The sequence below is a fragment of the Patiria miniata genome, unplaced genomic scaffold (assembly GCF_015706575.1).
Source record: "Patiria miniata isolate m_02_andy unplaced genomic scaffold, ASM1570657v1 HiC_scaffold_22, whole genome shotgun sequence".
Lineage (NCBI taxonomy): Eukaryota > Metazoa > Echinodermata > Asteroidea > Valvatida > Asterinidae > Patiria > Patiria miniata.
The window spans coordinates 15,787,065-15,814,866 of NW_024037061.1; the positions used below are offsets into that span (position 1 = coordinate 15,787,065).

The following is a 27,802-nucleotide window of genomic DNA, read 5'->3' on the forward strand; positions in this document are numbered from 1 at the left end:
GGAACAAATGCCATGCTTCATCAAAATCAAGGGTTGAAAATCGTCTTGGGCCACTTTCTTGGAAATTGAGAAACGCAGTTAGAGAAACACACCAAGGATTTATTTCCTTTGATAAAAAGTAACGTGACTTATTCTATCGGCTTCGATCAGTAAACTTGATAAATAAAACAAGTGGCCCAAGTGGTTTTTCAAGTCCCGTATTGTGATTACTGTACTGTATCAGCTGAAAAGCATTTGGAAGACCACTTCGTCGTGTCCGTACAACAAGGTCGTATCTCCTAAAATGGTGTGTACTTGAAACGCGAGTTTTCAATGTCAAAAGGTCGTATCTCCGCTTAAAATAATCCAGATGTACACACACAGTCATTGGACGTTGCGATACGCGAGATACGACCTTGATGCACAGAGCGTATTCGTGCAATATATGACTTTGTTGCAGAGTTCAGTTACTACCTTGTTGCCCTGACGCGACAAATTATTCTACTCAGCAATACATCTGACACAATTTTGAATACTACCCAACTTTTCTGAAAAAAATGCCCAATTTGATTTTTGAGGGACAACCTGTATACCTTCTTGCTATACATGACCTCATCTGAAAAAAATTCATGGGGATCAGAACAGATTGAGTTCAGTGAAGAACCACTTGGTCTTGAACGGGATGATCAGCATAGATGCTTTCATCATAGTGGAATCCTGCCATCAGAATTAGAAGCTTTTACTGCAGTGGCGTCACGCTCACGTGCATGCTGCACGCATTCTGTAAGACGAGGCACACGTGCATTTTGGTATTCCTATTGGTGGAAGGAGACCGGAGTGCGTGTGCACTACCTGAGCGGGAGCCTTGCGCCGCCGCCTTGCGCCACCGCCTTGCGCCACCGCCTTGCGCCACCGCCTTGCGCCACCGCCTTGCGCCACCGCCTTGCGCCACCGCCTTGCGCCACCGCCTTGCGCCACCGCCTTGCGCCACCGCCTTGCGCCACCGCCTTGCGCCACCGCCTTGCGCCACTGCCTTGCGCCACTACCTTGAGCCACCGCCTTGCGCCATCCGCCGGATTTGTCAATACCCCTAATACCTCTTCAAATGACCCTTCGTGGTGGAATAGTCAATTCAGTAGTCAACCGTACAACACAAGCCTTGAATTGGTATCTTATTTTGAAACCCTCATTCTATTTTCTCCAGGGCCCTTTTGAGGACAAGGCCCAAGGGCCCCCATCAGAAGAGGCTAAACCTCCGCCAGGGACCACAGGCCCCGTTGGTAAGTCAGCCTTGCAAAGACACTGTCGTCAAAGTAGATGCATGCATTAGGTCTTACCTGAACTCCTTGGCTACAGCCTGCAATTAGACATTGCTTTAATATCCGGCTTATAAGTGTGACATCACCATGTGTACTTAACACGAAGCAGCATAGCATGAGTGGAACCGGAAGTTAACGCGCCTCGAGTGTTTATCCAATGGGCGCTAGTAATCAGTGGTTTGCGTGCGTGTATGATGTTTTTACTAACGAGCAGGATTAGACCTGCGGAAGCTACTTAGAATAGATATGTGTGTTACTGCCAAGCTATGTAGCGAAGCAGTCCGGTTTGAGCTAATACTCTTGGAATCAGGCCATACTGAGAGCAATCTCACATAAAAAAAAGATATGGAATATATAATTTTCCAAAATTGGAAACAGACATTTCTGAAATGGAAAATCAGGGGCCCAAGGGAATTAGGTTTAACGAATAGTCTTCAGCCTTGTTTGTATATATTTCTGTATCTCTGAAACCAATGCGACATCGTTGTGCCCAGGAGGAGCCTACAACTGTCCGACGGAGCTAGCGGTCATGTTCCCCACGCCGCCCTCCCTGGAGCAACAGAACTCGGCCTTCTCCCCGCTCAACCAGCCCTGCCAGGAGTACCTGAACCACGGCTCGGTGGCCGGCCTGACCCAGATGGAGCAGAGCAGCCTGGGTGACATCTCGGAGGTGGAGGTGGATGACACTATGGGTAGTCCCAAACCGGACTCAATAGAGGTCAGTAATAGCTAATAATTATTCAAAACCAATCGATCCTCTTTGATAGGCACAGAGTCCCTAAAAAAATTTTAAAAAGGAGGGTTCATCTTGCTTTGCCAAGGACCTAAGAATCTACTCCGATGCCATGGTTAACCAGTTCGCGTCGGAGGACGTGATAACACGCACTGACTGATTTTATACACAGATATGGCTGATGGGTTAAGATATCAAGATTGTCTCGACTCGCCTCCGGGTGAGGTCTAAACACGCTAATCCCTTGTACCTTTTGTACACACACACACAAAGTCTGTGAAGTCTGTGGAGGCGGACCGTGTGTTGATCTTGAATTGGCCGTTGTACACGGCCTATTGTTGTACAATTTACGCTCCAGTGCACACCCAGAGTATTGAAACATGAGTTTTCGGCAAGAAATATCGTACAAATACTGTTAAATTACTCTTGCGAATCAGTATATGTAGCGTTTGGCTGTATATCAGAGAAGTTGGCTGGAAAATTTTGTCTTTTGCGAAAATTGAAATTTTCGGCAAAAGTGATTCTGGCGCAAAGTGGTTAAGTTTACTCTCAACTTCCTGTACATTTTTGCCATGAAGGATCCTGAATCCTCCGTAATCTGTGCAAACAATCTAAGAACCAGCCCTACTAATTTCAATTTTGTGGGTACTTTTGTATGTCACAGGACTGGAGCTACGTATATAAGACGCCGACGATGGAACGTTTTGTCGGGGCCAGCATGTACGCACCCCTCAAGTCCTTACCAAGCAGCAAGCTACCTCCCCTCAGAATACCCGATAACTGTGTCTACAAGCCCTCATGGCAGGTGAGTGCAAAGGTTGAAGGTCGGGGGAACTAGGGAAGGCCACGTCGGTGGGATACTAAGGGCAAGTTCGATTGATGGATTTGGGGATGTTTGTTATGCTTGTGTGAACTAATAGCAATGCGAATCGCAAAAAATGTTGGTCCTGGTGCCCCGCTGCGTATTACACTTCATGATGCAAATATTATTGTACAATGCAACCAACTTTAGCAGGCTGCCGCCGAATACCAGGGATGCCAACCTCCCAATTTTGCCGTAAGCCTCCCAATTTTTGACACCAACTTACGACATTACAGCATTAGTTTGCTGTAATCGCACATTAGTGTACGATGATTTTGTGGACATGTATAGTTTAGGGTCAGTTCATAGCTTTGAGTGACACACTTAAAACTGATTTGTGGGACTTAACACAAATAAAGTGCAATTTTAAACTGTTTTTGGTTGATATTATTGTTCACCTTCTGTCAGATTTGGTTGAAGTATTCAACTACTTATTGCATGCTGTCCTTTTATACCATCAGATTCCACTCTCACCAAAGCCAGAATTTATACCTACAACCAAAGAAAGGTAAGAACCTAGGTCTCAAGTCGCTCCTGAAACAGAAACCAATCTTAAAATCTTGATGAGATGGAACTGAAATTTGTTGTGATGAAACCATCTGTAACCAAGTTTTGAACATAATTAATGTCATCTTGGAAAGTCGACTGAGTTTGTTAAGTTTGACAACCCTTGTCAGTAGATTGTCTTGGTATTCTTGTCCAACACTGTTCAGGACACCAATGTGGAATTGTTTGCAATCTGGAAAGACATTCTGCACTCTTGTGATAACTATTGTCAGTGTCACTGGTAAACCATAACCCTCCAAAATCCTTTGAAATCAACCATGAGGTTTTGAAAGATTTTGATTGGATTTAGGAAGGTTAGAGCCTAGCTACATATATTTTGCTTGAGGCTCGATAATCCTTGAAAGTTACACCTGCTTAAGACAGATGTTCTAGGGTTGGGCTGAATCAAAGTATTCTGAAGATTTAAATCAAGTACATGAAAAGTTGAATGTTTTGAAACAGTTAGGAGCGACTACCTTTGAAAGATAGATTGTAGTAGCTGATAGTTCCAGAGTCTATTCAATGGAAAATTGATACATAAAGTTCACCTGACAGAAACTCAAATCTATGTAGGTGGACCCAAGTCGCTCATAATACTATATGGTTTGGCACGTCTCTGGAACTTCAGTCTGAAACAGTGCCAGAGCCCAGCCTTTTTGCTCTGCGTGGAGTTTAATTACGAAGAAATACCATGAGGTTCTTGCACAGTGGTGAATTTCAGATGTCTTGGATAGGTGCCTTGGCTTAGAGATGAAGTAATGTTAACTGGCTACCCTGATATTTAATTTAGTGCAACGTCCAGCGGTGGTCAACTGATCAACTCCCCAGCCTCTGCAGCCCTCCCCGTAGGCGTCTACCCTCCTGGCAGTCAAGGACCCAGGAGTGTCGCCAACACGGACATCGCGCCATCCCCTGCCTCCGAGGCCTCCTCCTACATCAAGAACCTCAACTCTCTCGAATCGGCCTCCTTGGGTGCCAACATCCCGGAGGCCCACAGCCTGATGGTCAACGTGGTGCTGTCCGACTCCCAGCTGAACCTCTTCAAGGATCGGAACTTTGACAGCTGCGTCATCTGTGCTTGCAACATGACAATCCGTGGCGGCGGCGGTGGCAGCAGCGAGGCTTTGCAAGGAGGCGGCGCCTTCGATTCCTTAGGCCCTTGCAGCTGCGGCTTCAGCGCGGTCATGAACCGGCGCTACGGCACGGGCAGCGGTCTCTTCGCCGAGGACGAATCTGAAATAACGGGCCAGTTCAGCGACGTGGCCCTGTGGGCCTGCCACCGGGACAACCCTATGCTTGCGGCCGAGTTTGCCCGCAAGGGACCCTTGGCCTTGGAGGGAGGCCTGAGTAGACTGTACACTAAGGACGGGGTGCCTGTGGGCACGGAAACCCTGAGAACTTCCAACGCTCTGTTGCGTTTGATTCAGGATCAGTGTAACACACCTTACTCCACGCTGTGTCGGTTAAATTGCATTGCCAAGAGGCGGAACGTAAACAGCTCAGGTCAGCTTGCCAGAAGTCAGTTAGAAATAGAAGGTAAGGTGTAAAACTATCTTCCTGAACGTCCATTTATCCCTTATAGGAGGTAGTGACATATGTGACCTGTTCTGTCAAAAGCAGACGCTTCTGGGCAGAGGTTAAAATTGAGATAGAGCCAAAAAATGCTGTGGGGTGATTTTTTTCAATATTCTAATTTTTGCATATTTGTAATCCTGAACATGTCTAAAATATACTATAAAAGTTGAAACCGTAATTTGAACTCTAAATTTAGTATTTTTGATGATTTGTTAAGGTATATCAGGTAAAGAAATGTCTGTTTCGTGACGTTTGTGGCCATTTTCTCCGTTTTCTACTTTTCGACACAATGAACTTCAAAATAGCATAACTTTGCCCAGGAGTGACCGGTTTCAATAAATAAAACCACCTTTTAAAAGGAAAATGTACATATTTTAACAATATGCACAAATCTCATTTTTGACTTTGTTGCCCAGAAAAGTCTGATTTTGACAGAACAGGTCACATATGCCAAAATAAAGATTGAAAATTAAGAATTGAAAACTTGTGTGTGAAAAATTTATTATTTTTTAATCTCTCCTTGATTCCAGAGCTGAATTCCGTCTGAAGGAGTGTTTCCACTACTTTTCACAAGAAAGATAAATTCACTGATCCTTCTGACGTCTTGCGCTGCGAACAGCAGATGGGGAAATCTTGGAAATGAATGGAAATTGTGACAAACTTTTTCAATTTCTTCCCCTCTTTTTTCCCCCCCAGATGGTTGCGAGGTGTGTTTTGCAGCCTTAGAGCAGGGTCGTCAGGTAGCCGAGAACTCCAGCAATGCTAAGCTGGACGACACGCTGCTCAAGAATTCATGCCTACACAGCTGGCCTTATACCCCAGGTAAAACAAATCCCTCCAAATTTCAGAAATATGGGACTAGGTAATAGATTGTTGTTGGAGCGTCAAAATTGTTAGTTTTTGACGCTATTGATACGATAATACTATTTTTTCTCCATTTCAATCCTGGTTATCCTGCAGCAGGTCTGTTCCGCAGCCAGCTGTCCTCCCAGGACATCGTGCGCACCCTCTCCTCCCTCCAGCCCCTCTTGCAGGACGCTATCCAGAAGAAGAGGACCACGAGGTTATGGGAGCGGCCCTACACGGTCCAGGGGCCGCTCACCTGGCAGGTCTTCTTCAACCTGGCAGACAAAGGTAGGAAGGGATTGCTGAGCTCGAATCCAGCAAGCGATTACTGGTTTAGACCATGGAACCATAACTATGTATATCTGTGCATTACACTCACTTTTCAAATCTAGACCTTTGTACAATCCTTGGTGACGTTCCACCACAACACCAGCTGGGCCCAATTTCATAGAGCTGCTTAAGCAGAAAATTTGCTTAAGCACGAAAAAAACATTGCTTAGTAAAATTAGGTTACCGGCCAAAACTCCATGTGATGTACGTTGCTTGTGACTGGTATTTAGCTGTTGTTTACGTAGCATAACAATCGCATGGAGTTTTGGCCGGTAACCTGATTTTATTAAGCGAGACGTTTTTGTGCTTAAGCAAATTTTGTGCTTAAGCAGCTCTATGAAATTGGCCCCAGTTACTTGGATCAGTTTTGAAACGACAAAGTTATAATTTGGGGCCTCGGAAATTAAATTGTTGTTAAATTTTTTCCAAATGAACTCCTTACTCAAATATACAAAGTAACTTCAGTGAAGTGAAACATTTTCATTATTCCAGCTTCTGACGGCTAAATCTGAATGTCGATAATTTTTGCCTGTACAATGTATTATAGGTTGTATGTCAATATTTGGTCGTGCAACCTCCTAGTGGTTTTTGCGGTGGAGGGTCACATTTTAGCATTTGTAGATTCTAAATTGTTTGCCTGGGTGTCCCTCCTTAGTGGCTATCACAGTTATGGTTTATAATATAAACACCAACATTTCCAGACACAAACACAGTAATTGCACCCACTCTTGTTATTCTATACAATGTCTTGTGATTTCCTTTGTCTCTGTAATATAACACTCTCCCATAAACTAAGCACACAGACCTACTACAGAGGACCGTTTTGAACAAAAGACCCAACGCCCGAGGACTGAAAGGATCTGTTGTTCTCCCTTTGTGTGTCTGTCCTTGGGGGTTATGTAGAACAAGTACATCCTCACGTGTTTCAGCACCGTCACCGAATGTGTCTATGGGCTCCATGTGTGAACAAAAGTGGGTGCTTTTTGACCGCTTCAAGTGCCCCAACGGGACACACCAACTTTTACGCACAACTCATTTTATTCTGAATGTGCAAAAAAGCCAAAGCGTCTTTGCGTGAGCGTCACACATTGTCGGCAACCTGTTCGAATCTGTCTCCCAGTGGTCTCCCCAAACTCGCTTTTCTTACCGTTGAGGTGGTTCTTGCACACGGAGCCCATAAACACCTACTGTTCAGATCGTGATGTGGTTTTTGTCTTTGGACCTTCGGTAGTGAGCTCCAAAGTTTTGAGCCTCCGTGTTGAGGCCCTCATTCCATGAAAGGCCCTGTAGGCTGTACATGTACCTTCCATCGTTTTTCTTCTAATGCATCTCTCCATGTCTTGCTTTGTCCAGGTTCATCAGAGTCCCCCGAGCCTCTGCCTATCCCTCCATTACTGGTGGGCTATGATAGAGACTGGTTGTCGTCATCACCTTACGCCCTCCACAACTGGGTAACTTTCATTCTTTATTCCTTCATTTTACCCTAAAGCAATGGGAAAGTGTTGTAAATGGTGAGGTCCTTGGTCACATGTTTGTGCTGCTCAGGGGCTTCGTTCAGTTCCAAACGTGGATATTGTATTTGGGGAAAAAACTGTAAAGAGGTGCTGGCCAAAAAAATTGTTTCATCGTTGGTTTGCTTCAAACATGCCTATAAAAGAGCTCTCATCTCTCAATATGTAACATAGCTTGCTTCTCATTTGGTTTTTCAGTGATTGTTTTTTTTGTTCTCTCTTAATACAGTTATGTTCTGTTCTAGTTTATAAGTTTTCATGCTTAGACTCTGCTTTGGTCCAGCTGTCCATGTGTACTTGTTTTTGTTTCTGTTTTGTGTTTGTCCGTCCAAGGCATCTCGCCACAAGCCAAGGCGTCCAGAAGATGTTTCCATACCTATATATATTTTCGCCCTTTTCACCTTTTGGACAAACTTTATTTATTGATTTATGTACTTAATCGTGTATTCTGTGCTTGTATTTCTCATTTTGGTATGGAAATAAATATGAGTTTGAATTGAATTGAATTGAATTCATTGTAACCAACCTGGACTTGTTGAGATACCACAAATTGTGGCATCAGAGCTAATGCTCTTACTTGAATGCAAGTTTTTTATTACAACGGACTGTATTCAATCAAATTAAACTTTGTTTTCCACCAACAGGAGAAGCTGTTACTGGAGCCGTACAGCGCTACGCGGGACATCGCCTACGTCGCCCTCGTGCCCGACAACGACTTCATTCTCCAGTGTGCAAAGAGTTTCTTCAGGGAAGTCACAGCTGTCTACGAGGTGAGACATTGAATTCATTCCCCCTTCTACTGTAGATTTGTTAAATGTTTTCAAACCCTTTTAGGTAAAGGACTATGAAATGTGAATTAACTTGTGTAATAATGAGCGTCCCCTAATGAAACACAGCACTACAGAGAGCAGTAATCCTTGTGACAGAGTCTTCCTGCTTGCCCTGAGCTTACTGCACAAAAAGACTTGTGGAATCGTTATCCATCCTGCACAGACGATTACCTCAAAGGGTTTTGTAATGTGGGTCCTTACAGGCTAATGAGGTTTATCAGACTTCAGTTTGTTTATTGTGAGAGAAAGACATCATCAGTGTAGAAAGAAATGCATCTTTCAGACCTTTCATCCAATTTTCCAATTTATTTTTGCAATTGACAATCGCATCCCTGTGCTTAATCCACGGACAATAGTGGCTTTGAAAAAATTGAAAGATATTGGATCGCAGAAGACTAGGATGGTTAATTGTTTCATTTGAGACAAAGCTGATATTTTGGCTCAAAATAGTGCATCCGAGGGAACAAGCCAATACACTGTACATCGGCTCAAAGGTCAAAGAAATTGATTTAATGATGTTCAATAAAGGCAGATAATTCTATAGTCGGAGTTTCACTACTGTGATGGTTTTATGAGATATCAGTTCTCTCTTTTTGTGTGTGTGTGGAAGAATCATTGCTATTAAATTGCGACATGCAAGCCCTAGGCAGTGTCTGAATTACTGGCTTACGGCTTGAAATTACACACACGTCTATGGTAGTGGCTGCAGCCACTTCCCTATACCCGTGTGTACTTCCAAGCCGTAGCCAAGTCATTCGAACACAGCCCTAGATTAATGATCTGTTACTCTCTTCAGAGCTGTCGACTTGGGCGGCACGCCCCCATCGCTAAGACTCAGCGTGATGGCATCTTCAGAATCGGCAGCAAATACGCCTCCAAGGTTGCGGAGGAGCCGGTGGACGACTGGTTCTCAGAAATAGGTGAGCTAAGCTTTGAAGGTTTTTCCCTAACCCTAGCCATCCAAAAATCCTTGAAAATACTTTGGTATGGTTTTCTTGAAGGGTTCCCACAATCGTGGAAAAATCATGTGAAATCCTGGAAAGTCTTGGAAAAGTCATGGATTTTTTTGTTATTTTGGAGTCCTGGAAAGTTGATGTTAAAAAAACCCCATTTTTGAAATTTGTTGGAATCCTGCTCAACCCGTACTTGATAATGTGTAATATTTAGCTGTGGCGGTCTTTCAGTTTGCATTCCTTGAAAGTTGGATTAAATTCACACGTATTTGCTTCAAAGTTGGGCCCAATTTCTGTGACATTTTCACACTGAATTGTAAGCTTGTTTGCTTATTTATAACTGCTACAGCACATCTGCCAGAATCAAGCAAGTTAAAGTTGTACGCTCAAGTCTGCAAAGCCTATGTTGGTAAGTGTAGACAAATAAATTTCAAAGTTTTCTAAAATAAATTTGATCAAAAGTGCACTTGTGTTCCTGATTTGCGGTGATGTTCGTCACACACTTGGAAGATTGGGAGAAATCAATAGGGTTTGAGCTTAACTTGGAAAAAAAAGTGTTTTTTTTTTCTAGAAACCCATGGTGGTTTAGGTTGTCCTCTTGTAAATTGCCTGCGATACTAAAAAGCCATCTGAAGTCAGATTAATCCTTTCCTGAACATCCCTTCAAAGTCAGGACTTTAAGTGACAAAAACAACTGCACTCGATTTCATCAAACTCTTCCTAACTTATGATGCATCGCAGCGATGCGACGCGTCCTGCGATCCATTTCACAAAACACGTCGTAAATGCAACTTACAACTTTACACACATTGCCTCGGTATTATAATCTCGTTTATGTAATGTTTATGGCATAAAAACTGGCTTAGAAAAGTGACTCTTCTTATTTTGCGATGACCTCTAGACACGTCGTAACTTGCGACGTGTTTTAAGCCGTTGTCAAGGAACTTACGACGCATTCAACACATCGCAACTTTTGTGAAAGTGCTGGCCGTGCAGGTTTACTGCGGTTGTGGATGCACTCTTGTGAACCAAGGAGCTTGTTTCTGTTGCTCAGCTGGTATTAAAGCTTGTGTTTTTAAGAGGCCATTAGTTTTTAAGAGGCCATTTTAAGAGGCCATTTTTAAATGACACTGATTTTTGTTGTGACCCCCTTCCAGGCCCCTTCTTGAGTCGAGACCCGCCCGACCACACCCTCTTCACCACCTCCCGTCACGACAGATCAGCCTCCACGTCTTCATCGTCAACACTGACCAACTCCAATCTCCCCGGGGGTAACCCCTCGTCCGGTGGCCCCGCCCACATGGGCGGGGCCAGCCAGGGTAGCATGGGTGGGATGGGCAACCAGGGGAGCCTGGGCGGGGACGGGATGGGAACGCTAGGAGGCGGGGCCGGCTCACAACAGGGTAGCATGGGTAACATGCCGGCACCGAGTACCACGGGGCCATCTGGAACAGGTGAGTAGAAAAGAGTGTCGAAGAGAACGATCAGTGGGGGCGATATCTGTCAAATTCATGGACTGATGAAATGTGTTGACTGTACTCACTATTAAGCGTGGGACGTTGCGTTTAATTTTGTAAATGTTAAGCAAATCTATTAAGTACCGTTTATACGTTTAAATGTTTAGCCACTTCACAAAGGCTGCTGCTGGCTGCCCCAGTAGTTTGATGTTTTCCTATGAATATACATGTAGGTACACAACAAACGAAGGGCAACATCGACCCCAATCTACAAAAAAGGTCATTCATAATTGACTGTCCTTTGCATTGGAATAAAATGGGTTTATAGGTATCCTTTATATTTGTGTGAAATTGATTTTTTCGAGGGCAGACAGAGTAAACCTATGTCACTTTTTATAATGTGGGTTTCGGTTAAACGTTTTTGGAAAATTTGTTAACAGATGAAGAATTGTCATCGTTTAAACGTGTAAACGTCCCATCCTTACTATTTGATCGCTAGAGAGTCTGGAATTCATTATGGTTCTCCCTTCCTGATGAGTATATGTTTGAAATAGTGGTTCTACCCAACATGCAGTTCTATTGTTTCATGTAATGAAGGGTTTCCCTTGTTCCTAAAGAAACCCATAGAAAATGTTGCTATCAGTGCGCAGATATAAGCTCCCTCAGGAATCCACCAAGAGTCGACTGATGCTCACTTCTGCTCAAATTTTCAAATGCTGACCAATCCCCTCTCCCCCTTCCCCTCCCCTCAGGCTCACAGCAGGATTCCTCCTCCTCAGACAAGCCCGAGGCCAAGGAGAACGAGACGGGCATCAACATCGTGGAGGACTCGGACTATGAGAAGCCTCCCTCCCCGGCCGTGGTGGTCTACATCGTGGACCCCTTCAGCCAGGAGGATGACTACGGGGAGCAGTCGGTCTCCAGCCTGGCGCTGCTCAAGAGCTTTGCTGAGATTCAGAGCCACGTTCAGGGAGACCTGAAGAAGAACCTCATCCTTCAGGTACTAATAATAACAAAACTATCAGGGGTGAGATCTCTCAGGATTTTTGCTGATTTCAGGATTTTTTGGTCCGGATCTTTCAGGATGTCCGGTATTTTTGTCAGAAGTTTTCCTGATTTTAGGATTTTACAGAATATGTTTCGAAATCTGGAATGGAAAATCATTACTGGCGGAAATGTTTTACAGGGCATTTCAGACAAGCCATGTCTTCACTCGGAGCACAGTTTGGCTCATTGAATCGACCGGTACTTTTCTGGGTAAAATGACCAATGTTCCTTTTCTGCCATAATGAGCACAAAGTTTTTGCTAACTGTTAAAGGTAGAGTGGACCATTTGCAGCTGTTCAAAAAGTAACCGTCCTGATAATTGTTAAAAAGCTTACTTGGTTTAAAGATGGTAATGACACTAAACACCTTGTGCAATTATTTCTTCTGGCATGCTGTCATTTTGAAGGAAACAATAAAAGAAGGTCATTTCCAAAGACGTGTCAAGTGTCACATTCTTGGAAATTTTCTGTTGGTGGTTGGTTTGTAATCAGGCGAAATCCAAGAATGGGTGTGTGCAAGCGTTGACACGACGCACATCGGTGCTCAGTTGCTATTATTAGCGAGAAGCTAGTTTGTTTCATTGTGTGACATCACATAGCTAAAATCAGCTGAATGAGAATCACGTCCCGAATGCTGATTTGGGGATTGTGTCACAAGAGGGGGCAATTCAAAAAATGACCCTGCAAATTTTGAATTGTGTTTTCTCTAAATACACTGAATTCACAGAGCTAAAACTTCATCAGGTTAGTTGTTGAGCATCCATCTTTAGATTTTGAGCACCTTTGTTGCTTCAAACGAAAATCATACACAAATGATGAATGGTGCATTCTACCTTTAGACAGCAGCATGAAGTTAGCCCCTGATCACATCATGTTTTCCTTTGTTTCTCCTATCCTCCACAGATCATCCCTCTCCATCAGATCCTGCAGGTGGCTAACAGCAACATGTCCTCACGCCTGCTCAGCCAGATCAAGTGCCACGCCTTCTCAGTCTTTTCCCAGTGTCGTCGCCACTTGCTGCCTTCCGTCGCGGGTCAGAGCCTGACCGGCTTCGGGCCCGCTGCTGAGCTGGATCGGCTACTCAGAAGCAACAAGGTCAGTTACAGCTCAAATGTCTTTGTTCAAGGGGCGCTAATCAGAAGCCATAAACCTGGGATCACGCCCAATCACGATGCTAGCGACAACAGCAATGCTGCAAACCCAGGAAATGGCAAAACTTGGATCACTCATAGAGGATATTATACAAATATTGAATGCTTCAAGTGGTGTAGTAAAACTAGCCTCCCGAGGTGATCCATGGACATTCTATTTTCCTGAGGTGAAGCCGAGGGAAAATAGAATGGTCCATGGATCACCGAGGGAGGCTAGTTTTACTTCACCACGAGATAAAGCATTCAATATTTGTTTTATAACACTTCACCCACCGATTCTGCTTGATTTTAATATTTTAAATTATCTAAATCTGAACACAGTTGAAATAAACTTCAATTTCAATACAAAATTGGTGGAAAATGTATTTCTCTCTTCCAAACTACCCCTTCACGAAATGTTTGAACCCAAGTCTACGGCGCGCTCTCTTTGGAACAATACGCGCAATGCGCACACCAGCATCCATTTGCACACAAATACCACGCTGTGGAAATAGTACTTTGGTTGCTAATGGTACAGTACTTTGGTTGCTACGGGTATAGTACTTTTGGCCGTGCACAGAAAGATAGCAAAATTAGAAAGTAACATGTGACTCGTTCTCGGCCAATCAAGACACAGAATCTGTGGGTGAGGTGTTATAATACTTTCTATTACAATTTGTTTTCTCTTTGGTGTTTATTTCTAAATCTTTTGCCTGTTTTTTCCACCTCTAGGGTCCTAAGCCGCAGTATCGCCTGTACTCGCCACCTTACATCTTGACCCCGCTCAAGGACAAGCAGACGGAGCTTGGCGAGTCCTTTGGTGAGCTGCGGCAGGCTTGCGGTGAGCTGTTCTGCGGCTACTGCCTGTCCCACGATCAGAGATTGCTGCTGGTAGCTTGCACGGACTCCAAGGGGGAAATGATGGAGACGCAAGTTATAAATATTGATGTGCCTAACAGGTGAGACACAGTCAGGGACGGGGGGTGTTTGTTGGTCAGTCTGTCTGTTGGTCAGTGAATCCAAGGGTTGTGTTTGTTGGTCAGTCTGTCTGTTGGTCAGTGAATCCAAGGGTTGTGTTTGTTGGTCAGTCTGTCTGTTGGTCAGTGAATCCAAGGGTTGTGTTTGTTGGTCAGTCTGTCTGTTGGTCAGTGAATCCAAGGGTTGTGTTTGTTGGTCAGTCTGTCTGTTGTTCAGTGAATCCAATGGTTGGTTTGTTGGTCAGTGTGTCTGTTACTTTATGAGTCAAAGGGTTGTGTTTGTAGTGAGTTGAAGGGTTTTGTTTGTTGGTCAGTCTGTCTGTTGGTCAGTGAGTCCAATGGTTGGTTTGTTGGTCAGTCTGTCTATTACTCTATGAGTCAAAGGGTTGTGTTTGTTGTGAGTTAAAGGGTTGTGTTTGTTGGTCAGTCTGTCTGTTGGTCAGTGAATCTAATGGTTGGTTTGTTGGTCAGTTTGTCTATTACTCTATGAGTCAAAGGGTTTTGTTTGTAGTGAGTTGAAGGGTTTTATTTGTAGTGAGTTGAAGGGTTTTGTTTGTTGGTCAGTCTGTCTGTTGGTCAGTGAATCCAATGGTTGGTTTGTTGGTCAGTCTGTCTGTTACTCTATGAGTCAAAGGGTTGTGTTTGTAGTGAGTTAAAGGGTTGTGTTTGTTGGTCAGTCTGTCTGTTGGTCAGTGAATCCAATGGTTGGTTTGTTGGTCAGTCTGTCTGTTACTCTATGAGTCAAAGGGTTGTGTTTGTAGTGAGTTGAAGGCTTTTGTTTGTTGGTCAGTCTGTATGTTAGTCAGTGAGTGGAGGTTACATGGTTGTGTGTTGTTGGTCTGTATGTGTCATAAACAGACTCACTGGGGAAGATGATTGAGATATGAAATTTTAATTTTTTCTAACAGGTTGTGAGGAGAGTTGTCTGTCAGTCGTTCTATAATCTTTTGTTATCTAAGTGGTGCTACATATGCATATTTCAGGGATCTCAGCTTCACAGCCATGTGTATTCGTATATTTCTGGCTCCTGACAAACTCTTGTGTTGTCCTGTTTTTTTCTACAATTGCAATCTTCTTAATTTTACTACATGTGTGCATTTACTTTTTTGCCTTTTGTTTATTATTTGCCTGAAAATTATATTGTGTCAATTAGATGTACATTGCACTCACTTCCCAATTTCATGTTCTCCATTCATGCTGATCTGGGTGATTGACAGACTTGAACTAGAGAACGGATTATATGAACAATATTTTAACGTCTCTGAGACCCTTATACCATGTCGTCAGTGAGTCTATTCGTCTCATTCTTTAGCTTGCCTTGGGTGTCTCTCTGTCATTATCCTATGGCTCATTCTCTGTCAACTTGTTTGCCTTCCTCTCACCCGGACAGAAAACGGAGGAAAAAGGTGTGCGTGCGTAACATTGCCCTGATCAAGCTGTGGGACTTCCTAATGGGCGTCATGTCCAAGTCACCCGTACCCTGGAGGCTGGTGGTCGGCCGCTTCGGCCGACTGGGGCAAGGAGAACTCAGGGGTAAGTCCAAGTCACAGCAGGTTGACTGAAGTATTCGGAACACAGCAACCCTTCATCGGTATCAGCCCCGGTATCCGTTAATGGATAAAGATTTTGAGAACAGCCTGCACATCACCCTCATAACCTGCGAACCAGAGGTCAATTTGATTGAAATCTCAAGTTGGATTACGAGTAGCTTATAGGAAAGTGCGATGCGATGGGCATGGATATGCATAGTCAGTGGGAGCCTAAGTAATGAGTTGACTGTTGGCTAATTGGGGAGGACAAAAGGCAACTAACGTGGTTCGCGTGTAGATGTTTACGAAACTTTTGAACCCCAAGGGAAGAATGAAAAATTAAACTGGTGTTTTCTTGAGGCTTACTTTGAGGTGGTGCAAGGTTTTACGGGTTACCTCAACTTACCTACCGCTTGGTTCATTTTGCATTCTTCAACTCCCCAGGCGTTTGAGCCCTGCCCCAAACATGCAAGATTTGTGCAAAACCTCCTGTTGGACTTAAAGGTCGGAAAGTATTTGGGTCGAAAGGACTTGGATCATCCCCAGTTACCGTGATTGAGCTGTGAAATTCTTTTATTTGTGTCAGTCCAACTGATTCAGTCATAAAAATCTTGCTGCAATGTCAACATCAACTTTCTGCCTTACTTTCTGCCTTTGAAAATCTCCCTGATTATGGAAACTTATTCCCTATTGTGTTGAATGTAATTCTAACTATCTCCCTGATTGTTGTACAAAATCTGCCTGATTGCAAGATGCGAATGTTGGCAGCTATCATGTCATTCAAACAGGATCTCATTCATTTAGCTGTAACCCCTCTGGCCACATGACCAACATCATCCAATCAGATCTGTGAACCATGCTGTAACACCTGAATATTTCACAAGTAATGAATATTCATGGTTTTTGTAATTAGATTGGAGCGCATTGCTCAGTCGGCGGTCGCTGACGACGCAGAGCCGTACCTTGAAGGACATGTGCAACATGTGCAACGTGACGGGCAACAACGACTATCCCTGTATCCTGAGTGCATGCTTGGTGTCTATGGAGCCGGAACCGGGGCTACGCATCATGGCAGGTGGGTCTTCTGCTCTGATGTCTTGAAGACGACATTCTTAAATAGAAATGGTCATACAAACGCAACTGGACCCAGCCAAAATGTTTGAATTTCGGATTCAGTGAAACGCTGGTCCCTGTCATGGTGCAGAGAAATGCAAAGTTGGACCGAGGAATTATGTTCACGATAACACGACTTTTGTAAAAAACTGAAATTGTATTATCGAGATTCAACTGAGTTTTTTTATCGATGAAATTGAAAATTGATATTAGGCTTTGTCCTCTGTCAGTGCACCAAGCAGTTGGGTTGCAACCCCCCTTCCCCCCCTCCCCCTCCCCCCCCCCCCCACCCCTTGTTCAGCCGACAACCAGTGTTATGAAACGAGTAAGATGGGGCCAAAAATAATAAATGAAATGCTAAAGATCCTAAAAAAAATTTTCAAATTACCTTAGAATGCAGGAGACATAGAAATCATCTTCAAAAATCAGACTTCAGAATTGTCTGGGGGGAAGCCCCTGGACCCCCTAGCAGGGCATGCCTTTGGCACATCTTAGACTCACCCCCCCCACCTTTAAATCACCCCCCCCCCTTTCCTGAAAGCTAGATCTGCCCCTGACCAAGCAGTACTTTCTATGAAACCGCTGAACAGGAAAAGTGCCTCGCAGCGTTACATGTATATGCTTAATTTCATTTCAGCTAGAAACTAGGTACAGGCAATAAACATGGATGACATTTCTTACTAAGCAAACATCCTGTGCTAAGTCAAATTTTGTGGCGATAAGCAATTTCATAAAATTTAACCCTTGTCTGATCAGATGACTTTTTTCATGTCAGGGTTTGAATGGAACAATTTCCCATTGCCCATTTTTTCCTGTTTCTTGTTTAATGAACCATTTCCCAACCTGTTTTTTTATGGTCTCAGACTCTGTGGCAGCAGATAAATGCAGCAAGAACGCCCAGCGTGACCAACCCTCTTGTCAGCTACACACGCCCGACGATGCCACCTGCACCCACATTCATGTCTTCCCCACCAGCGCTACCAAACAGGTAAGTAGCCTCTCCCCCCAACCCCTCCCTCCCCCCAACCGCCACCCCTCAGTCATCCAGGCCTAGTTTGCCTTGAGCGGACGCTCAGTGAATGTCAATCCAATAACCCACCCCGTCCCCATGTCCGACATAAGTCAGTGATTCGGTTTGAGAAACCTTTGACTCAAGTTTCAACATATCTATGATGTTTGATAACTAAAAGCATTTAGCCTCTGAAGAAGAAACTCGTTAAGTTTGCAACGTCAGGCCGCATTAATTTTTGATAACTGATTAGATATGAACAAGAGAACGTTGCACTACATCTTTGAAGAATATATAAAAGTGAGTTCCTCACTTTCTGACCGAAAAGCCTTCACTAATGTAGCAATCCTGATAAAAAGCCAAGTGTCATCTGAGCGGAGGCAAGAATTCCAAATTTGAAATGACCCCTGATTTCACCGGTTTCACCCCTTGACAGTTTGCCAGCGGGCCCTACCAGGCCGAGCCCATGATGGACCTGTCCTTCACCAACCCGACGGACAACGTGCTCCCGGCCGACGACGACCTCCTGTTCATCACGGAGGGGCTGGGCAACCAGGACCTGGCTCAGATCCTGGGGCTGGGCTCCCCGACCAACATGAACATGGGCTCACCGGTGCCTTCCCATAGTGGTCAATCCCCGGGCGGGCCTAGCTCGCCCGGCGGTCAGCAGATGAACATGGCGGTCAACAGCGAGAACATGAACAAGGTCAGTCGTTTATCTCTGTCATTACTGAAGTCGTTCTGTTGTTACCCTGTTCCTGCGCACAGGCATAGAGCATATTGGTTCGGAGTTCACATTTTTAGTCAGTTTAGGTAATGAAACTGATAAATTGAAACCGTATAATAATAATAATATAAATCAAATTGGGTTTGCCCTTCACCGACGTATAAACACTGTATACTCGGTGTGTTACCTCCCGAGTGAAAGTTGGAAAAAAATCACTCGGGTGGGACTCGAACCCACGACCTCCTGCTTTCTAGTGCAGATGTCTTACCACTCGACCACCGAGCTAACGGGATCGGTTGGCTGGGCAAACCCAATTTGAAGGGCAAACCCAATTTGATTTATATCACCCCGACGCAAAATTCCATCTGAAACCGTATACCTAGTGCACCGGTTGGTTCTCTTTTGGAACCTGGTTCCAACACACAGATCTAAGATGCGTACTGGTTTGGAATATATGCAGTCAGTTTTGAGTGATGATAAAACTGATTTTAAGGAACTGATGCAACAGGGCAATTTATAAACCTCTGTGTTAAACTTTCAAACAATCCAAATGCCACGAATGAAACGTGCATATCATTTTGAAGCGAATTATATAGAAATGTAGTTTATATCTGAAGGCCGGTTCATTCTCGGAGCAAAATCAAACGCAAACGTGAATGTGTTGCAAAAGTTGAACACAATTTCGCAGCGAATGCTTTGTAGCGAATGCTTAGTGACGTCAAATTTACATCGCATTTGCATTCGCATGGAGAATGAACAGGCCTTTTGTGTTCAACTGTTCAGCTGTTACTTTAATAACTGAAAAATTAGTAAGTGCATAAAAATAATCAATTTGTTTGAGTACGTCCAACACCATGATGTTTTCTACTACAGCAGAGGCCAAGTTCGGGCAAGGACCATTAGTCGACTAGTGGTTGATTTGTGACATGCCTTACGCCTGCGCACTGATAGCAACATGCGAACGTCTCTAGTCAAACGCTGGTCAAAATGTCATTGCAAAACTTCTGGATCCAGGCTCTCTGCTAACGTTATGAATGCGCGCGGCTATTGGTTACCAGCGAAGCAACCAACCCCAGTAGGCTGGTTCCAAATAGTCGACTAGCGTAGTCAACCATAGTCGACTAGACAGAGTTCGGGCAAACGTTAGTTAACCATTGGTGAACTATAGTCCTTGCGCGAACTTGGCCATAAATGTTGGACTAATTATTTCACTTTTAAATCATTGTAGTAAGTAACTGATACGTTTTACAGGCATGCAACTTTTCCTCGGATCAGCTGATTTCCTCTTTTTCACTTCCAATGTGTGCCATTGAAAATAGAAAAACACTGTACAAAAGTCTTGGAAAGATTTGAATTTCCTCTTTTTTTTTGTAACTTCCCAGTTGCATGCCTGGTTTTAGGAGAATTAAAATCCACTTTATGGTTATAACTTTTCTTATGCACACTGATAAATTGTCTCCAATGTACATTGTATGTCCGACACCGTAGGCACCAGTAGGGTTCAATCAGCGGCCTGGACTTTATCATTATATAAATCTGGTCATTGTGCATGTTTTGGAATCACTTAACCCTCCGATGCAAACATGCATTCTGTGCCAAGTAGTCCTTTCAGTCAAAATCAAACAAGTGACTGTTTTCCACATTTAAGAATTCCTAGCCTACCGTACATAAAGCAGGATTGACTGGCTGGGACTGTTTTTAAGTAACTTGATACAGCTATGCTTTGACTCCGGGTGAGTGATAAAACAGCTGTGACTACAACTTGCCTGCTTTGTCTGTTGACCCTGTTTGACTAGTCACAGTGCTTGCTTGACATGTGATCTGACTGCTGGTGACTAGCCTTTGTTAAAAGTATAGCAGGGGAAGTGGAAGTGAATTTTGACTGTCTGTGACTGTTTAAATAGCAGGAGGGCTAGCTAGACTGCATATTATTTATCATTGTAGAATGCTCAGATGGTTAAATCTTTAGCTGTTTCACTAAATTTCCCATGTACTACACTTCGACTATTTTGAGCGCACTCTCAGAATTTTCTTTGGGTTCTTTGGGTACCCGGTGCCTTGTACAAAAATTTAACATTAACCATTATTCCCCTCATCTTATCTCATCTCATCTTATCTCTTCTCTTCAGAACACCAACCAGCAACTCCTTCCGACAGAGCCTGAGGAGTCCCTCCTCCAGCAGCCCCTGGCCATGGGCTTCTTCGTCTCCACGGCCAAGACCGGCCCGCTGCCTGACTGGTTCTGGTCCTCCTGCCCAGAGGCTGAAAACAATTGCCCTGTCTTCCTCAAGGTACAAAAAGATCTTCCACAAATTACCTTTCCCTCCGATCTTATCACCACTTACTACCATTTCTGATCAATGTGGGTTCGAGTCTCGGTTCTGGACACTTGTGTCCTTTAGCAAGACACTTAACCATTATTGCGTCATTCTTTGGGCCCTTCGGATGGGACGTAAAGCCGTAGGTCCCGTGTGTTATGTAATGCGCGTTAAAGAACCCAGTAACACTTATCGCTAAGAGAAGGGGTTTGCCTCGGTGTTTCTGGCAGTGGCTGCTTAATGCGTGCGCCGCAGCACCTTGTAAACCCTGATAAGGTGCTACGTAAAATGGGTCTCATATGTCAAATACGTCATTTACCTGTCTTTAAAATAAATTGATGGGCCGTATTCACGAGTTGGCCTTTTTTGGTTGGGTTCCCTGAACGTATTTCATTAAGTGTTAACTGTTCAATGGGATGGCGCCAGACTATTTACTGTCTTTTTTTTTTTAATCTGGGTTTAAACATTAGGGAATTCTTAATTACAAATTTAAAATTATTCATTGAAGCAGACTGAAATTTATTAGGAATTAACTTGCTTTCATTTCTCTTCGCAAGTTCCAAAAATTAAGATTTTACCTCACTTTCAATTCAATATGGCCGACTTGTGAATAAGGCCCTTTAGGGCCTTGAGAACCTAATTGTTGGTAGATACGTGCGCTACATAAGACTCCGATATTATTAGTATTATAATTTTTCTGCATCCTTTCCAATTCACTTCAAGCACTGAGCTAGTTCCGTGTGATAATTGTTTGGTGTTGTTTTCATTCTAGGCTGCGTTACACTTGCACAACGCCTCTGTGCAGCAGATGACAGACGACCTGCTGCAGACTAAACACAACCACCCACTCGACTCAAACCTCACTACAGATGTACTCAGGTCAGTCAACTAGGCTTTTTTTGTGTGTGTTTGTTTTGTGTGTCTTGCCATGGTTAGACTAGAGACCAGCAACAAATTTCACACAACAGTGCGTAACTGTAAGATGCATATGCAGTGTGTAAGATTTATGCAACAAGTCTGTTGCGCAACTGCTCATTGAATTTATGATCGGTTTCACAAACCTTGAAGTAGCTGTGCAACGTTTCAAATACTTTACAAAATATTTTTGGAGAGGATAATCGCAGCTTTTATAATGGCTCTTTCTGTACATTTTCATTATTCGTCGCAAAACAGTTGTCGAATCACCTCCACTTGCCATTTTGAAAACACGTTCGTCCAACTTTGTTTGGAATCTCAGAAATTGCGTTGGGGTAAAATAGGGTGTCATTTACGTCAAAAACATAGCCGTGAAACTCATGTATCAACATTAATAACTTAGACAATAGATGGACTTGTGACAATTATAATTAGTAGAACAATAGTTTGTTCTGCGTCAGTACACCTCCTAAAATGCTTGCGTAACTTGTGACATGATTGTGTTGTGTATGTCGCGGACTTGTGCACTATGAAATTTTCTTGAAGGTTATCATAACTGAAATGTTGCACAATTGAAATATCGTGCAACTTATGCAATAAAATGGGTCGCAAGTGGAGTTACACAGTCAAGTGAAATGTTGTGAAATTGGCTTCAGAGCTGAGCTGAACCAAATGATTGCCAAGATTTGAGTAAAGCAAGTGAAAAGTTTGACGGTCAAAAAACACTTGGAGCGACTACATTGAAAGATTGTTGGAGTTATCAAGAACAACTCAATAGTCTAGTCAATGAAATTTGGAGGCATCAGTATCGCCTCTATAAAACCGAATTTGATTTTGGGGTCAACTAGATTTGCCCATAATACCGTTGGTTTGTCACAAAGCATTGGGTCATTCTGTGCCAATTCAACGGGCTTGTTCAAACTTGGTGGAAAGGTTCTTTAAGTTGTTCTATAGATGAGGTCGAAAGCAAAAATTCAAATTGCTTTTCGTTGTGGTGGCACAAAAGTTCAATGAACTTTGCCAAAAAAAGGGAATTGACTGGCCCATAGAATAAATCGCTGACTTTAAGGACCCATATCTTGAGGGGACTTAACCAAATGCATCTTTGAGACTTTTCATCCCGTTGTCAGACCTTTTTTAAAAATTGACGATCTCGTCCCTCATTTAGGTATGTACTGGAGTCGATATATTTGATTTCCGAACCCGACCCCCCACCCCCCCCAACCCAATCTATCAAGTTTGTAAGTCTAATAAAATATACCTCTCTGCTTTGCCCCCTGATCCAGGTATGTACTGGAGAGCTACAACAGCCTATCCTGGTTGACGGTGGATCCGGCCAGTGGGGACCGACGTTCCTGCCTTCCCATCCACCTTGTAGTCCTCATGCAGCTGTACAACACCATCGCTGCGCTGTTCTGACGTCGCTGTCGCATTGCTAAACCCTTCTTCGTCAATCAGTGATCAAACTGTTTTTATGTGAAACCGGCCAAAAGTTACAGAGATAACTGTGAGAGCACTGGAACTAAAAAGATCGAAAAATCCTTGACTTGAACCAAACTTGGTCGTTATATTCCTTGCATCAGACTTATGATGTACTGCAAGCTAACAGAGGACCGTGAAATCTTAGCCAGTGCCGGAATTTGGAAGTTTTTTTTTTTTTTTCTGTCCCACATATCTTCAAGCTGCATCAGTAAATGTTAACCCAAAAAAACTACGCTTGGTGGATTTTAGTTTGTTCGTTGCTGCAAGCCGTACATTTTGAGGCCAGTTTTGTGTAAGCTTTGATGTCAGTTGTCCTTTACACATGTTTACACAGAGAGATCCCCCTATCCCCCGAGTCGACACCCAACAATTGGACAGGCATTTGAGTGACAGCACGCCACCTTGAACTGCTAAGAGAAATGGCACAATTACTATCATGTGAGCTAGGACATCCTGATAACGATGATAAAAATGGAGCGATACTTCAGATGTTCATTATTCAGCTATAAGCAACCTCCAAAAGGCTTGTGACTTCGCAGTTTGGGTAGTATAAGCACTGAGAATCGCGTGAGAATGGTCCTCAAGACAATAATTGCTCTCACCAGAATTTTTTTTCTCAATTCGGAGCGATTCTTCAGATGTTTATTCAGCGCTATCACCTGAGCTCGTGATTTTTCTCCCCATTGGTTCAACTGTTTAACCTTTGTTGAGAGAAAAAGTACAAGCGCTATCACCTGAGTGGAGTCATCACGATAACGATCGATTTCACAAGATTGTCTTAATGAAGATGGAGCGATACTTCAGATGTTCGTTGTTCAGCTATCAGCCACCACCAAAAGGCTCGCGACTTTGCGGTTTGGTTGTTCATCTGTCGATAACATTTGTTGGGAGATATAGTATAAGCACTATCGCGTGAGAATGTTCAAGAAGACAGTTGCTCTCACCCGATATTTTTTTCTCAAGTCGGAGCGATACTTCAGATGTTCTTTAAGCGCTATCTTCACATCGGCTGAACTATTTAACCTTTGTTGGGAGAAAAAGTACAAGCGCTATCACGTGAGCGGAGTCATCACGATAACGATCGATTTCACCGGATTGGTTTAATCAAGATGGAGCGATACTTCAGATGTTCGTTAAGCGCTATCATCACATCGGCTGAACTATTTAACCTTTGTTCAGATTAAAAGTACAAGCGCTATCACGTGAGCGGAGTCATCACGATAACGATCGATTTCACCAGATTGGTTTAATCAAGATGGAGCGATACTTCAGATGTTCGTTAATCAGCCATCAGCCACCAGCCAAAGGCTCATGATTTCGCAGTGTGGGTTATCCTGCCCTCTAGTGTCGGGACATGGCCCTACCAACAGGATGAACCACTCAAGGGGAGGGGTCCAACATATTGACGTACATATCTGCAGAAGTGCCAATGGGAGAGTCAAGTGTGACCACTAAAGTCTCGGACAAGCCCCACGTCGCTACTCCAAACCAGCAAAAAGAAACAAACCAAATCTAATTTGAAGCCAAACTGATATTTCATGTTGATTTTCGACAATCCAAAAAACTAAAGGAAAAAAAAAAACATGATAGGAATGTCTGCTGCCCCCTACTGATCATATCAGGGAAGCCCCCAGTGGAGAAAGAACAGTGTCCAAGGAGTAATGAATGGGGGAAAACCCCAAACGCCCACTCACGATGCACAATGCCAATACAATGTACTTGTAATCTCACTGGACATCAGTGTCTGCTGCCCTCTGTGGACTGCCATTTACAGTCCCTGCACGGCAGTTCTCAGCCAAGAACCTGAGGGGACATGGACAGCTAAGCAACCTGACTGTGGTGTGCAACTTCCAAGCAAACTATGGATTCAGTTTCTGATTTCTTTTAGGACACATGTGTTACCTGTATTGTAATATGTGACCTGTTCTGTCAAAATCAGACTTTTCTGGGCATAAGGTCGAAAATGAGATTTTTGCATATTGTTAAAAAAAAAGTTCTTTTGCCTTTTAAAAGGTGGTTTCAGTTTTGAAACCGGTCATTCCTGGGCAGAGTTACGCCATTTTTTGAACTTCATTGTGTCGAAAAGTAGAAAACGGAGAAAATGGCCACCAACGTCACAAAACGGTACTTTCTGTAACTGATATACCTTAGCAATCATCAAAAAACCATATTTAGAGTTCAAATTAGGGTTTCAAACTTTTATTGTATATTTTAAACATGTTTAGGATTACAAATATGCAAGAATTAGAAAATCAAAAAAAAAAAAACCACCCCCACAGCGTTTTTTGGCCTATCGTGATTTCAACCTCTGCCCAGAAGCGTCTGCTTTTGACAAAACAGGTCACATATCTTCTTGCCTGAATGAACCACTGCGAGTTCTTCGTGCACAACATGTACACTTGAGCAAAAAAAAACTGGGTATTTCTGTTTCAAGTGACACAATCGCTTGAGGCATTGGACTCCTTGTGCTTGCAGGGCACTGTAGGAAGATTAAAGGTAGAGAAGATCATTTGCAGCTATCCAAAAGTAACTGACCAAGTTATTGTTGAAAAGCATACTTGGTTTAAAGATGGCAATTGCCCTAAAATCCATGTGAAAGTATTCCTTCTGGCATGCTGTCATTTTGAAGAAAACAGTCAAAGGTCACTTCCAAAGATGAATACAATTTTTTTTTGAAAATTTCAGTTTGTAGTTGGCGCACGCACGCGCAGTTGCTATAATTCGTCTGTTCAGTGCGAGACATCGCATAGCTGCAATCGGCTGAATGAGAACGTGTTCTGGATGCGGATTTCGGGCGCAATTCAAAACACGACTCGGCAACTTTTGAATTGAAATTGAGATTCTAAAATATTGTTTTCTCGGGATGCACAGCATTCACAGAGCTAAAACATCATCCAGTTAGTTGTTAAGCACCCGTCTTTAGATTTTGAGCACTTTTGTTGCTTCAAACGAAAAGAATTCACAAATGATCTACCCTACCTTTAATACAAGTCTAGAACTGGGCTGGTGTAGTGTGAAATCTGGACTTCACATCAAAGGACTTGTTGACTGTACGTGTTGCTCATGCATGTCTCAGTGAATTGCAAGGGAGCCATATACAGCTTTCTCTCTCTCTCTCTCTCTCTCTCTGATGCATCTGTCCTGGGCTCAATCTCGCGGCGCTGCTAGGCAAAAAAATTTGCTGAGCACAAAAAAAAAAGTCTGGCTTATAAAAGCAGATTACCAGCCAAAACTCAATATCATTTTCATGCCAAGCGAACAACAGCTGAATACTAATCACGAGCAATGTACATCACGTGGAGTTTTGGCTGGTAGCCTGCTTTTATAAGCCAGACTTTGGTTTTTTTTTGCTACGCAAATTTTTGTGCGTAGCAGCGCTGTGAAATTGGCCCCTGGCCCACATCCGGGTACTGGAAAAGTCAGCGTCACAATCGGCAAAGATCACAGAGTGCCGCATGCAGTAGGTAGCAGGCAAGCCTTCAAAGCTGTGATGGGTGGCAAAAACTGGTCAGAAAAATGCGAAGCCAACACCCAGTGCTGGGTGGGCACGATTTATGACAACCGTACACGGCACAGTTGCTTACCAGTGTGCCATTTGATAAAGAATTTGCGGTTATTTTACGCGCAAATAAAGCTGTCTAGTTGCAACAGGCGACGTGGTTACTAACTAAATGCTTGCCTACTGCCGTGGTGGTCAATCACGAAACCGGATGGTCATGTGGTACGCTGACATCATCCAACCAGACTAAATCAGGGTCAATAAAGAAGGCAAGAATGTCATTGGAGTCCAAATTTCATACCCCACCACACACAGAATCTGACAGCCCATTCGGTTGGGGCCATACGTTTCCCAGGCTGAGTTTGTTGTTTTTATTGAGGTATAAAGTGTTCACTGTTAACACAATCATGTGAGAAAGAAACTTTGCAATGCCTTTCCATTCAAGTATAATTCCCTTGGCGCCTGACTTAAAATAAAATCGAGGAGAAAAAGCTGGCCAGGCATTTATTGAGGCAGAAGTCATGTTTGCCCGGTCAACAAACCAGACTGGCACATCCCTGGAGACTTCTTGAAGTGATTTGACACTAGTCCTCATTAATTTGCTTCTAAAATTATTATAGCTATAAAAAAAAAACACCTTAGGATTGCCATTGGGGTAACGGGAAGACTCAAAAGTTATATGCCAGTTTTCGCCCACTGTTAGGATTAAAGTTGTCTCTTGGCTATTAACCTTCTGGCTCCGCTGAAAATTTGGAGAAAACACGTGAGGATGGAGTCAATGAATAAGCCATTTGCGAGTGACCTATATCCTTTGGGATTGAAATTTGAAAAACATCTGGTACACTGACTCGCTCAGAATGCTTAGCACATTTGAAGTGTGAATTCTCCAGACCACAGACACTGTTGCTAATCACATGATTCGGGGCAAGCTCTTGCATAGTTACGTAAGAGACGCTCAGCACCAATACATTGTTCACAATGGGTGAGAACGGCACAAAGACACCAGACCATGCCGGAGCTGGGGTTGCTAGCATAAGGCTTGCCCCGAATCGCGTGATATAGTGACAGTCTCTTTGCTCGGGAGAATGCAAAGTGAAAACGTGCAAAGCTGGGATT

The 27,802-nt window shown here is 43.5% G+C and overlaps 1 protein-coding gene across 4 annotated transcripts in view; it reads left to right on the forward strand.

The window, feature by feature from the left end:
• Nucleotides 1–24,906, forward strand: part of LOC119730924 (mediator of RNA polymerase II transcription subunit 13-like) — an 82,810-nt gene extending 57,904 nt beyond the window's left edge. For 2 of the 4 annotated variants that reach the window (XM_038203990.1, XM_038203991.1), the window contains exons 14-35: nt 1,184–1,259; nt 1,793–2,016; nt 2,696–2,836; nt 3,355–3,401; nt 4,230–4,975; nt 5,711–5,836; nt 5,975–6,148; nt 7,544–7,641; nt 8,346–8,471; nt 9,328–9,451; nt 9,834–9,893; nt 10,642–10,938; nt 11,694–11,941; nt 12,891–13,082; nt 13,850–14,076; nt 15,485–15,627; nt 16,537–16,698; nt 17,600–17,724; nt 18,182–18,451; nt 20,602–20,763; nt 21,563–21,669; nt 22,992–24,906. In XM_038203990.1, the coding sequence (XP_038059918.1) occupies nt 1,184–1,259; nt 1,793–2,016; nt 2,696–2,836; nt 3,355–3,401; nt 4,230–4,975; nt 5,711–5,836; nt 5,975–6,148; nt 7,544–7,641; nt 8,346–8,471; nt 9,328–9,451; nt 9,834–9,893; nt 10,642–10,938; nt 11,694–11,941; nt 12,891–13,082; nt 13,850–14,076; nt 15,485–15,627; nt 16,537–16,698; nt 17,600–17,724; nt 18,182–18,451; nt 20,602–20,763; nt 21,563–21,669; nt 22,992–23,124 (4,008 nt within the window). In that variant the 3' untranslated portion in view covers nt 23,125–24,906. The remainder of the gene's footprint in view (nt 1–1,183; nt 1,260–1,792; nt 2,017–2,695; nt 2,837–3,354; nt 3,402–4,229; nt 4,976–5,710; nt 5,837–5,974; nt 6,149–7,543; nt 7,642–8,345; nt 8,472–9,327; nt 9,452–9,833; nt 9,894–10,641; nt 10,939–11,693; nt 11,942–12,890; nt 13,083–13,849; nt 14,077–15,484; nt 15,628–16,536; nt 16,699–17,599; nt 17,725–18,181; nt 18,452–20,601; nt 20,764–21,562; nt 21,670–22,991) is intronic. The other 2 variants (XM_038203992.1, XM_038203993.1) reach the window with 2 other exon arrangements.
• The last annotated feature ends 2,896 nt before the right edge of the window (nt 24,907–27,802 follow it).